The sequence below is a fragment of the Rhipicephalus sanguineus genome, chromosome 1 (assembly GCF_013339695.2).
Source record: "Rhipicephalus sanguineus isolate Rsan-2018 chromosome 1, BIME_Rsan_1.4, whole genome shotgun sequence".
Lineage (NCBI taxonomy): Eukaryota > Metazoa > Arthropoda > Arachnida > Ixodida > Ixodidae > Rhipicephalus > Rhipicephalus sanguineus.
In genome coordinates, this window is record NC_051176.1 from 201,986,466 (window position 1) to 201,999,330 (window position 12,865).

Below are 12,865 nucleotides of genomic sequence, written 5' to 3' on the forward strand. Positions count from 1 at the left end.
AGTTTGCTTCGTCGGATCCTTTTTTAGCTGCGTATATGCGTCACCCTCTAAAAGGGCCGAAATCTTCCGGTCATAGTCCCGGCTGTCCAACACCACCGTTGAGTTGCCCTTGTCAGCAGGGAGGATGACAATGCTCTGATCTTGTCGGAGTTCCCGAAGGGCTTTGCTCTCTTCTGCAGTCAAGTTCTTTTTCCCTTGTGACGGCAATTTCGAAAGGATTCCAATTGATTTTAGTCTAATTTCTTCTCTGGCGCTTGGCCTCACACTCTGGACGGCTTCCTCTACAGCCGCGACGACTTTCGATAAACGGGGCGTCGTTGACACGTTATACCCGTGTCCCTTTGCCAGAACAGAAGTTTCCCGATTAGTGAGTGGGCGGGATGACAAATTGGTGACAAACCTGGGATTTGGGTTGCCTTGGGGCGAACCCCGGTCCAACAGGTGAGAAAGTTTCCTATCCTGCGCGGTCCGATGCCTGTCTGCAGACGACGCCGCCACGGAGTCCGCGAATGCGTCGATCGGAGGCATCAATCCAGGGATGCGGTGCTGAAGTTTACGCTTGGCGAAGAACAGGTCTAATTCCTTTTTCCGTAGAGAGGCGTTGATTTCGTGCAGGCGGGCGTTGACCAGCCGTTGTTCTGCTCTCATGACGATTTCCATACCTTCGGGGGTCGAGACAGGGCGTTTCAGGCGTAGGCTTTGAGGGACGACTTTCCTATCTTTGCAGGTGCGATTGAAGTCCAGATGAGTTTTGAAGACTGATATTCCCTCCTTGATGCGTATGTAGCGCTTGACTAGCTGCATGGTATCGCGGCCGAAGTCCTGGCTGATTGAATTGAAGGTAAACATTAGACAGAAGTCTGTCTGGTTGGGTAAGTAAACTGAGATAACTGATATTTATTCTCCAACCAAAGTTACGAAGACACGTAAAAACCCGACGTTTCGGAACCAGCTCGGTTCCTTCCTCAGGGGGGACTGCGGCGGCTTGGCAGCGGCCTCTTTAAGGCACTCCCGCGGCGGTTAACGACCCCACGCATTACCGAGGAGCGTAGCCCATGCGCATACACCGGGGGGAGAGTTCCGAGTGAACGGTTGATATTTTGAGTGGTCCTCTGTATATGCCACGACTCCAGTAGTAACCTCCTCCTCCACTTGGTTTCACTTTCGAGGATGGCGGTTCCGTCGAAGTCTATTCTGTGGTCAAACGTCTCTGCGTGCTCGGCGACGGCGCTGCGTTCTTTGTTGAGTTTACGGACGTCGTTGACGTGTTGCCTAATCCGTTCGGGGAAGTTTTTGGTCTCGCCGATGTATGACGAGGGGCAGTCGGCACACGGTATTTTGTAAACGACGCCGGGCGCCCTGTCTTTTGTTGGTCGGTCTTTCGGGCGGGGAAGGAAGCGACCCAGCGTGCATGAAGGCACGTGCGCGATGTGCACGCCTTCTTTCCTAAATATCCGAGCCAACGCCTCGCTGGCTCCCTGGACGTATGGGACCGACACGCGTTTTGGAGAGCTGTTCGTCAATGCTGGCTGGGGGTCGCGTAACCTCTTTTTCTCTGCGCGGCGGGCGACGGATCGAATGAAATTTCTGGGATAACCGTTTTTTCTGAGGTCCGCAATTACGCGGGCCTCTTCTTTCCGGCGTTCCGTGTCAGTGGAGCATATCTTTTTGGCTCTCTGAAGTAATGTGGACACAACGGAGGCCTTGTGGGTGGAGGGATGGGACGAATCGTATTGAAGGTACCGGCCGGTGTGCGTCGGCTTCCTGTAAACGGAGAACTCCAAGTCACTGCCCCTTCTTGCCACCTGGACGTCGTTAACCGCCGCGGGAGTGCCTTAAAGAGGCCGCTGCCAAGCCGCCGCAGTCCCCCCTGAGGAAGGAACCGAGCTGGTTCCGAAACGTCGGGTTTTTACGTGTCTTCGTAACTTTGGTTGGAGAATAAATATCAGTTATCTCAGTTTACTTACCCAACCAGACAGACTTCTGTCTAATGTTTACCTTCAATTCAATCAGCCAGGACTTCGGCCGCGATACCATGCAGCTAGTCAAGCGCTACATACGCATCAAGGAGGGAATATCAGTCTTCAAAACTCATCTGGACTTCAATCGCACCTGCAAAGATAGGAAAGTCGTCCCTCAAAGCCTACGCCTGAAACGCCCTGTCTCGACCCCCGAAGGTATGGAAATCGTCATGAGAGCAGAACAACGGCTGGTCAACGCCCGCCTGCACGAAATCAACGCCTCTCTACGGAAAAAGGAATTAGACCTGTTCTTCGCCAAGCGTAAACTTCAGCACCGCATCCCTGGATTGATGCCTCCGATCGACGCATTCGCGGACTCCGTGGCGGCGTCGTCTGCAGACAGGCATCGGACCGCGCAGGATAGGAAACTTTCTCACCTGTTGGACCGGGGTTCGCCCCAAGGCAACCCAAATCCCAGGTTTGTCACCAATTTGTCATCCCGCCCACTCACTAATCGGGAAACTTCTGTTCTGGCAAAGGGACACGGGTATAACGTGTCAACGACGCCCCGTTTATCGAAAGTCGTCGCGGCTGTAGAGGAAGCCGTCCAGAGTGTGAGGCCAAGCGCCAGAGAAGAAATTAGACTAAAATCAATTGGAATCCTTTCGAAATTGCCGTCACAAGGGAAAAAGAACTTGACTGCAGAAGAGAGCAAAGCCCTTCGGGAACTCCGACAAGATCAGAGCATTGTCATCCTCCCTGCTGACAAGGGCAACTCAACGGTGGTGTTGGACAGCCGGGACTATGACCGGAAGATTTCGGCCCTTTTAGAGGGTGACGCATATACGCAGCTAAAAAAGGATCCGACGAAGCAAACTCAGACTCAGCTAAACAAGCTACTCTCCGAAATTTTCAAGCACCACCCACAATTAAAAGCACTCTACCTAAGTCTAATCTGCCGCAACGGCTCCGCACCGGGTTTCTACGGACTCCCCAAAATTCACAAGCCTGGCGCCCCCCTCCGACCGATCGTCGACTTCACTTCCTCTCCATGCCGAGCCCTTTCAAGCTTCCTGCACCGAATCATCGCCCCTCTCACCCGGAATACCCCAACTCATGTCCGCGACTCCAGCCATTTCGTGCAGCTAGCATCAGAGGTGAGCATCGACGAAGACGAGAGCCTGGTCTCGTTCGACGTCGTATCTTTGTTCACCAATGTGCCGGTACCCTTATCTGTATCCTGTGCCCGTGCTGCTCTTGAGGGTGACGATGGCTTGAGTCAAAGGACCCCACTCACTGTTGACGAACTCTGCCGCCTACTGGAATTCTGCCTGTCCAGCACGTATTTTTCCTACAAAGGAACAATCTTCAGGCAAAACAGTGGAACCGCAATGGGAGCCTCCATCTCCGTCACAATGGCAAACCTGACCATGGAACACATAGAAAGGGAAGCACTTGGCTCCTTCTCGCCGCGACCCAAGCTCTTTCTTCGCTACGTGGACGATTGCTTTTGTGTCGTGAAGACATCTGAAATTGAAAACTTCAGACTGCACCTAAATTCCGTCCACCCAGCCATACAGTTCACGGTCGAGTGTGAACGCGACCGCACCCTCCCCTTTCTCGACGTCCAGGTGGCAAGAAGGGGCAGTGACTTGGAGTTCTCCGTTTACAGGAAGCCGACGCACACCGGCCGGTACCTTCAATACGATTCGTCCCATCCCTCCACCCACAAGGCCTCCGTTGTGTCCACATTACTTCAGAGAGCCAAAAAGATATGCTCCACTGACACGGAACGCCGGAAAGAAGAGGCCCGCGTAATTGCGGACCTCAGAAAAAAACGGTTATCCCAGAAATTTCATTCGATCCGTCGCCCGCCGCGCAGAGAAAAAGAGGTTACGCGACCCCCAGCCAGCATTGACGAACAGCTCTCCAAAACGCGTGTCGGTCCCATACGTCCAGGGAGCCAGCGAGGCGTTGGCTCGGATATTTAGGAAAGAAGGCGTGCACATCGCGCACGTGCCTTCATGCACGCTGGGTCGCTTCCTTCCCCGCCCGAAAGACCGACCAACAAAAGACAGGGCGCCCGGCGTCGTTTACAAAATACCGTGTGCCGACTGCCCCTCGTCATACATCGGCGAGACCAAAAACTTCCCCGAACGGATTAGGCAACACGTCAACGACGTCCGTAAACTCAACAAAGAACGCAGCGCCGTCGCCGAGCACGCAGAGACGTTTGACCACAGAATAGACTTCGACGGAACCGCCATCCTCGAAAGTGAAACCAAGTGGAGGAGGAGGTTACTACTGGAGTCGTGGCATATACAGAGGACCACTCAAAATATCAACCGTTCACTCGGAACTCTCCCCCCGGTGTATGCGCATGGGCTACGCTCCTCGGTAATGCGTGGGGTCGTTAACCGCCGCGGGAGTGCCTTAAAGAGGCCGCTGCCAAGCCGCCGCAGTCCCCCCTGAGGAAGGAACCGAGCTGGTTCCGAAACGTCGGGTTTTTACGTGTCTTCGTAACTTTGGTTGGAGAATAAATATCAGTTATCTCAGTTTACTTACCCAACCAGACAGACTTCTGTCTAATGTTTACCTTCAATGATTGTCCTGCCTTGCTCTTTCTGTTACACTGACGAAAGAACTAAAGAAGTAACATAAGAGAACGAAAAGTAGACGCACTTGGCACAAACTACCAACTCCTTTTATAATGTTGGAGAACATGCTTATATACATGATGATTGTGTATGTGCGTGTGTGCGTGCACGCGGGGGGGGGGCAAGAGCGAAACATAAGATATGACAAGGTCATGATGTTATGACGTGGTGGATCAGCATGGCGGTGTTCTGGCTGACCGTATCATCACATGTCAAGACCTTGTCATATCCAGGAATGCAACAGGCGAAACAGTATTTGGAGCATCAAATCCCAACTTTAGAGCAGTTTAACAAATCAATCTTACTCTTGGAACAGAAAGGAAAAAGATGTGCAAACCATTCAACTTAGGCGCAATCATGCTTTAGCTTCAGTGGCAAGGTCCTGCAAAAATGACCAATGAATACGGCTGAAACCGACACGACGTGGTGAATTTATACCAACCTGCAAATCAGGATGGTGTATGTGCTTAGAGAAGTTACAGGACCAAGCAAAGAAACATAAAGCAAAAGGAATGGTATAAAAACTGCAACCAATATTTTTCTTTGAATTCCGAAGTACTGTTATCACTGAGTAGCAACTGACTAGCCTAGAACATTACTAGCCCAAACTTAATTGCATACCAAACAGCTCTTCCGCCTGAGCAGCATCTGGCTACACTAGGCACAAGTACTAAGACAAAATTGTTCTTGCATACGACTAGAAGACAACTACATAGCTGCTTTCATTACCACAAGAAATACACACTCTGCGTTGCTGCAGTGCACTTGGTGGTCCTGCCCAAGGAGGCAGCAGCAAACGGCATGTTAGGTTGTCGCCTATTAAATGCATGTAGTACGTTTACAGCAATACTGACAGCGCTATCCACACGCATTTCCAAGCAGACATGTCTGGAGATGCTTATTGTGATAGGGTTGTTGGAGATAAGTCGCACTGGTGTGCTAATTGGTGCCCGCCATCATGCCATCATGCCTTCACATTTTTCCTGTGCTTATCAGTAAAGAGGTCACTGCACTCAAGCCGAAGACAAGATCTTTAGCCGACCAATCTCCTTTTCCCGAAGAGGCAGAAAGCCTTTTGCAGCATATTGCAGGGCCAGCCTCACATCGAGTTGGGGGGGAGCAGATAACTTTTATAGGACAAACCAGTATGGCTTCAGCAGCCAGCGAATATGCTCACCTGAACTACATTTTAGCTTTTAATACACGTAAAAATGGTACGTGTTAACAAGATTTTACTGTACATATGACATAATTTGTGCGCTTGACCTTTGTTACTTCTACAAAGCAATCTGTTGAACAGGGCTCTAGCACACAGTGCAAACAATGACAATGTCCCCCATTAACATTTGCAGTGCCTGTCAAATGGTCAATGTTTCCATTGTACACACCAGCGGCACACTGTCAATGCCTTTTATGGGAAGCTCCCAGTTTAAATTGGCATTCAACTTTGCTCATATCGAATGCCTATGTACAAAAGTGTTGCAACCAGCAGCAAAAAGCAATAACTTTCTGGACACCCAACACCAAGAACCTCCTCGCCTTGTCTATGCCGTGGTGGTGAGATATGTTTATAGTTAACCACATCTATGCCACTGGATTGTACAGCATGATAATGTCCAAACTGCAGGTTGCCAACGCAGCCTTTATTTCCCACTGAAATTAGTGCAATTGAGAAGTTTTGCAGTTGGTCTGGCTGTTTGGCACAGCTTGACGAAAAAATACGAAATTGTGACAAAAAGGCACAATTGACACAGGTGTTACCCCCCTGCATATCTTATATTTCACTTCCGCCCTCACTCACCCCCCACAATCACTATGTGTATAAGTGCTTTCTCTAACAGTATTAAACGAGTTGGTAGTTAGCGCCATGTACATTACACATAGTGTAAACATGGACAGCCACCAACTAGGCCCGTTCATTGCTTTACTAAATAAAATTTGTTGTCGTTAAAACACTCTGGCTGGCACACAACGGTATAGTGGAAAACCCACAATGGTGGAATAAGCGCAAAAGCTTAGCTAGTGTTGATCCCCAGTGTACGGGACTGAAGTTTGTTCTGGCTTTCTACATAGTGTACCCCCCCCCCCCCCAGCCGGACTTTGTCAGCACAATACCAAACCATGGTCGCTACCTCTCATGCTATGCATCTTTGAAGCAGGCGGCGCAAAAACAAGGACAAAAGAAAGGTACGACACACCGCAGAGTGCCTTCTCACAACCTTTCTTGTCGTACCTTTCTTTTGTCCTTGTTTTTGCGCCGCCCACTTCAAAGATACATAACCAATTCCAACTTGCCCAGACAGCAATTCTTCTACTCTCATACTATGAACCAACTAGCTCTGTTGAATACCGTTTTGACGTTATTAAAAAATAAACTGCCCTCATGACATAAAAACTTATAAGCCGAACTTTCTGCTGTCTTTCTGTTACATTACTGCTACTTACACATACCGAAAGTTTCTTTGTCCTTGACAAAACGAAAAGCACTTCTCAACTGCTCTGCTCCAAGGCCCATCTTCTGTGCCATTTCTGTCCATTTTGGCCCAACCATGTCATACATGCGCAGCACCTGTTTCTTCTGTTCTGGAGTTAGCCTGAAACAAAAGTGTCATGGAAGACAAAGCTGCTGCATGCTTCTTTCTGCAGTGAATACAATTGCTGTACGAAGTAGAGAAGAATCACAATGTTCGCTATGATGAACAAAACATACTTGTTGTCAAAAGCAATATCATTTCTGTAAGTATTTTAAAATCAATAAACATACACAGGCTTTCTATATTTAGTAACACAGCGAACACAGCAACTTGGCTTCCGCTCACAATGAAAGTAAGAGTGCAAAAGAGAATGAAGACAAGATAGAAGATAGGACAAGCACTGTATATCTATCATTAAGACATCGGCCAAACGGGCTGATGTCTTAATGATAGATTAAGAGAGCACGCGACTACGCTGATGGCTCAGAATGATGGGGCACACCTGCCTGCGCACTGCAGGAAGTGTGGGTGCACAGCAGTTTTCGAGGAGGCAGACGTCATGAGTAGAGCAAAGAGAAGGCGTGAAAGAGAGATTCTAGAGGCGGACCAAATTAAGATTGCAGCAGACGCATGCATCAGTGCGCCTTCGGTGCACTTGACGATGAAGGAGGCAAGCTTCCTTCACAGCAGTTAATTGCTTAGACTGATCATATGTGACCCCCTTTAAGATATCTTAGATTGTTACCGCATGTCCCAGCGATTCGGCAATTTTTTGTGACAGTGGCTGTTGTGAATGCGCCTGCACATAAGCTTTCTTGGTGTGAAGTTTTTTCGAATAAACTCAGTTGCAAGTGAGTGTCTTTTCTGTCGTGTGATCTTTCTTCCTAACCAAATTCGCGCTCCCCTATGCAAGATGTCGCACCAACTAGGCCAACGATTGACCATTCTGAAATATATTTAGGTTTACTAACACAAGTCACTTTTCAATATCCCACTTTTTGGAAATGAATTGTTCCCTTTCATCAATGACTAGATGTGACACTATTATGGCCATCCTTTAGAAGAATGAGTAGGGCGATGAAAAGCCTCACCACTGTCAAAATGACTAGCTCTAGTATAGCAGTGAAAACCACAAATGGCACTATAACACAACACCATCCTTGAAGTCATGTACGATTGTTTATCTTTAAGTAGCTTAATGGTAGCATTACCTAAAGAAAGAGCTATGTTTCCCTGCACGGCATAGCGGAATGCGGTGTAGGTCTTTGCTGTCATTTTCAGGCTGCTCCCATCAAACTGCACCACCACAGCAGAGAGTTTAACGTTTATATTTAGGAACGGAGTTCGCTAGAGTGCACCATGTCGTGGATGACAGCTGAACGAATGTGTCTCTCCTGCTCCCAGTATAAAGTGAATAGCACTGAACATATCACTGTTGCCTCATGTCTGACAGCACATGGCATACTTGGGAGCACTTTCAGCCCAATAATGCATTTTAGAGCAGTATAGTACAGGAAAAGCAAACAAACAATAAAATGAGGATCCACACTTACACTGCCTTTGCAGGATCGCCTAAGGGATTCAACAAAATACGAGCCCGCATATAGGCTGAATGAATTGTCCTGCGAGGCAATCCTCTACCTGAAAGGCATAGCATGCTTTAATAAACATAAATGACACTGCTCTATCACAAAAAATTCAGTACCTCATGCTATTCGCTGTAATCATATGCACTTATGCAGGTTCATTAGGCACTTCATATTATTAATGTCTGCTTCTTGCCTCTGGGTCCTGTCATTTTTTTTATCACAGGCACGTAGGCAAGGGGGGGGGCCTGGGCCCCCCCCCCCCCCCTAAATTCGTCTGGCCTTCTATCTTCCCAGGCAACTTTTGTTTTATTTTTGCCATGGAAATACTTTCTTTCGAACAATTAGGCCTTGGGCCACCCCCGAAAAAAAATCCTGGCTACGTGCCTGTTTTATCATAATGCACATAATTCAAACAAACTAAAGAGAACTCTGGTTGACATATGTGAATGCAATCTTGTTCCTGAGAAGCTCACAAAGTCTGATTTTTCTATGACATATCAGGTGCCCATGAACTGCAGTGCTGACTTGTTGAATTAAGGCAAGCTATAACAACAGGGTGCTTTACTGCCAAATTCTTTAGTTTATTCAATCTTCACACAGGCTTCAACATGACAAGCAGTGAGATGTGAGATAGTACTTAATGTGCATATGCTTGGACTAACATGCACAAACCACAACACACAAATCTTTAAAATCACTTTCTGAGAAACATTTAGTTAGTGAAGTGAAATTTCTGACACACACATAAATTACATATATCACCTAATATTCGCAGCAACTTCTCTTGTCTAACCAAGTCCTTTACTTGCTTCTGTAAAGCCGGGTCATGATCTCCACAGTGTCCCACAATCATGTAAGGATAACGGATGTTGTAATACTGCAAAGCAATGATAAGGAAAAATATATATAGAGTACATATATATTTTTAAAATAATTTAACCTATCATAACGTGGCAGGTGTCAGATAATATCTGCTTGAACAGAAACAGTTTAAGAAACAGAACAGTTTAAATATACCATGCTATGCGAGTTGATTACTTACGTTTGCTATGCCATAAATATTCCTGAGAAGAATATGGTCCTCCTTAGCAGTGTACTTTCCATTATCAATAGTAAGTCCTGCAATATAATTAGTGTGACAAAGTTATCACAACATAAGCTTTCTCACTATATATAAAACGATCCATTAAACCTGCGCTACGTCAACAATCATGACCAAAACAACCTACGTGGCCGCATCCAATCTGTTTCATTTGTGACCTAGCAGCTTTTGCCATCGTGCTTTCACTCCACAATTGCTTTTTCTTGGGCAAGTTGATACTTACCGAAGGACATGATATTTTAGGGCAAAACTAGAATGGCCAGAGTAAGAGGCCAACTTTCCTACTCCTGCCTGTCAGTGTTTCTTTTCAAGTTTTACGCTACTGTATCATGTCCTTCTTTCGCTTCAAGATGGTATATTTGAAATGGAAGACAATGGAAATGAAGTTATTGGGCATCGATGTATTCCTTGAAGTGATCCTACATGACGCATAAAACCAGCTAAGAAGGAAGAAGAGCTGAAGCATTTTTTGGAGGCCTTCAACACATACTGCGGAGTGTCCAGGACAGTGCGCCTGTTTCCAGGAAGGACCACTCGCTTTTCAAGTCTACTCTTTGCCACTATACCCATGAAACAAAGGACAGCGCTGAAGAAAGTACGAGATGATGTTAATTTTGTCACAAAATATTGCTATATTGTTCATTCGCTGCCATTCGGACTATGTTTGCGTAGCCAATTCAAGACCAACTGAAATTTTCCAATCCATAAGAGCCAAATCCAAATTTTACTCTTGATTAATGAAAATAGTGAGCTATATAGATTTTAGCCGCAATACAGGTTTAATTTATTTTGGTGACAGGAGCACACTGGCAAAAAATTGCTGGAGCAGGCCCGACCATATTGTCAGTACAAAACAACTTTGTTTTTGGATAAAAACCAGCGGGAAACACGAACCAGCGGTTCATGTTTAGTATTACATGTGGATGGAGAGGTGTTAATGTTTTTTACAATTTGCAAAAACCATTCCGCCTTAGTTTTCCAGATGCAGGACATGCTATTAAAATGCAATTGATCAGAAGAAATTCTCTGCTTTCTTCACATTCCTGTTTCTGTTCTCTTTTCAGTAAAAAGCTGAGTGAGGTCTTTGTGTCTATATGCAGGCAACATAAGATCACCCCAATAAAACATTCTTGGTGGTAGCACGACTTAATCATCATCATCATTATCATCAGCCTGTCTACGTCCATTGCAGGGCAAAGGCCTCTCCTATGTTCCGCCAATCAACCCGGTCCTGTGCTTTCTGCTGCCACGTTATACCTACAAACTTCTTAATCTCATCTACCCACCTAATTTTCTGTCTCCCCCTCACGCGTTTGCCACCTCTTGGAATCCAGTCAGTTACCCTTAATGACCACCAATTATCCTGCCGACATGCTACGTGCCCGGCCCATATCCTTTGCTTCTTTTTGATTTCAACTATGATATCCTTAACCCTCGTTTGTTCCCTGACCCGCTCTGCTCTCTTCCTGTCTCTTAAGGTTACACCTATCATTTTCCTTTCCATCGCTCGCTGCGTCGTCCTCAATTTAAGTTGAACCCTCTTTGTAAGTCTCCAGGTTTCTGCTCCGTAGGTAAGTACCGGTAAGATGCAGCTGTTATATACCTTCCTCTTGAGGGATAGTGGTAGACTACCATTCATGATTTGATAATGCTTGCCGAATGAGCCCCATCCCATCCTTATTCTTCTAGTTATTTCACTCTCATGGTTCGGCTCCACGGTTACTACCTGTCCTAAGTAGACGTACTCCTTTACAACTTCCAGTGTCTCGCCACCTATCGCATGGCGCTGTTCTCTGCCAAGATCGTTCCACATTACTTTAGTTTTATGCATATTAATTTTCAGACCTACTCTTCTACTTTCCGTATCCAGTTCAGTAATCATGAGCTGTAATTCGTCTCTCGCGTTACTCATCAATGCAATGTCATCAGCGAATCGCAGGTTACTGAGATACTCTCCATTAACTCTTATCCCAAATTCTCCCCAATCTAGAGCCCTGAAAACCTCCTGTAAACACGCGGTGAATAGCACTGAAGAGATAGTGTCTCCCTGCCATACGCCCTTCTTCACGACTCCTTCACGACTTACATTCTTGCAAAATTGGTTTATTAGATCACAGTTTATTGTGCATCCTGGAGTAGCATTCTTTCAACTACTTCGAGTAGAATGCTTATGTGTTCATATGCTGCCATTACTGCTAGTTATTTGCCCTACCATTTCTTGATAGATTATGTTGCTTCATTCATCAGCTCCTCGTAGCATTTACAAAATATCTCCAAGGAAAGATACGCATTCCTATTTTTCTAAGTAGATCCTTTAGTGTGCTTAGAGAATTTTTGTATACAACTGTCTTTTTATGTTCTGCTGATATTTTTTTTTCCTTTACAGCTAAAAACAAGGCATACACAGTGGAATCTTGTTTATACTATTCTGCATAATATGTTTTTCAGCCTAATGCGTTCTTTTTATTCCTGGCCAACGTCTCTTGGAAATAATGCATTTTCATGCACTTAATACAATCACATTTTTGCCTGAAATTGGATAATATGACTTCAAAAGTGGGTCTTCACCGATATATCTAGAAAGCCTAAGTTTATTCTCCGGTATACTAGCTCAAACCGCGTCCACAATCTGCACATGGCAGAGTCGCTGAGGCCGCAGCAGCGTCGGTTTTGCAGCGAAAAGATCACTGCAAACAGCAAACGATGCACTCAAACACTTGGACGCACTTCGTAGCTTCGCCGTGAATGCAGAGCTGAGTGAGCAAACTCCAGCTTTTTTTTTTACTTTTCAGAAGGATTTACTCCTAGACATTGAAAAGAAGTAAGTGCAGTGCAAATCGTCCAGCTACTTCAATGCTGCTCAATAAAATTGAGTTACTCACGGAGTATGCATATTTTCCAGATTTTTTTAACCTCTTTGGTTAATACGATTTTTGTATAATATGTTTTATTTTCCAGTTCCCATGAAAAACGTATCAACGAGATTCCACTGTACTCTGGCTGTGAAGACAGGCAAATTAAGGCAGTCTAATATGTTAATTCCAAGTGTTTGTATACAACAGCACTTCCAGTATGTTCAGGT

At 46.0% G+C, this 12,865-nt stretch overlaps 1 protein-coding gene across 1 annotated transcript in view; it reads right to left on the reverse strand.

Moving 5' to 3' along the window:
• The window catches only part of LOC119405569 (uncharacterized), a 91,485-nt gene that overhangs the window by 65,235 nt on the left and 13,385 nt on the right, over positions 1 to 12,865 (reverse strand). Inside the window, exons 4-7 of the mRNA XM_037672406.2 lie at positions 9,724 to 9,800; positions 9,444 to 9,558; positions 8,646 to 8,733; positions 7,070 to 7,212 (exon numbers count right to left, since the gene is read on the reverse strand). Of these exons, the coding sequence (XP_037528334.1) occupies positions 7,070 to 7,212; positions 8,646 to 8,733; positions 9,444 to 9,558; positions 9,724 to 9,800 (423 nt within the window). The remainder of the gene's footprint in view (positions 1 to 7,069; positions 7,213 to 8,645; positions 8,734 to 9,443; positions 9,559 to 9,723; positions 9,801 to 12,865) is intronic.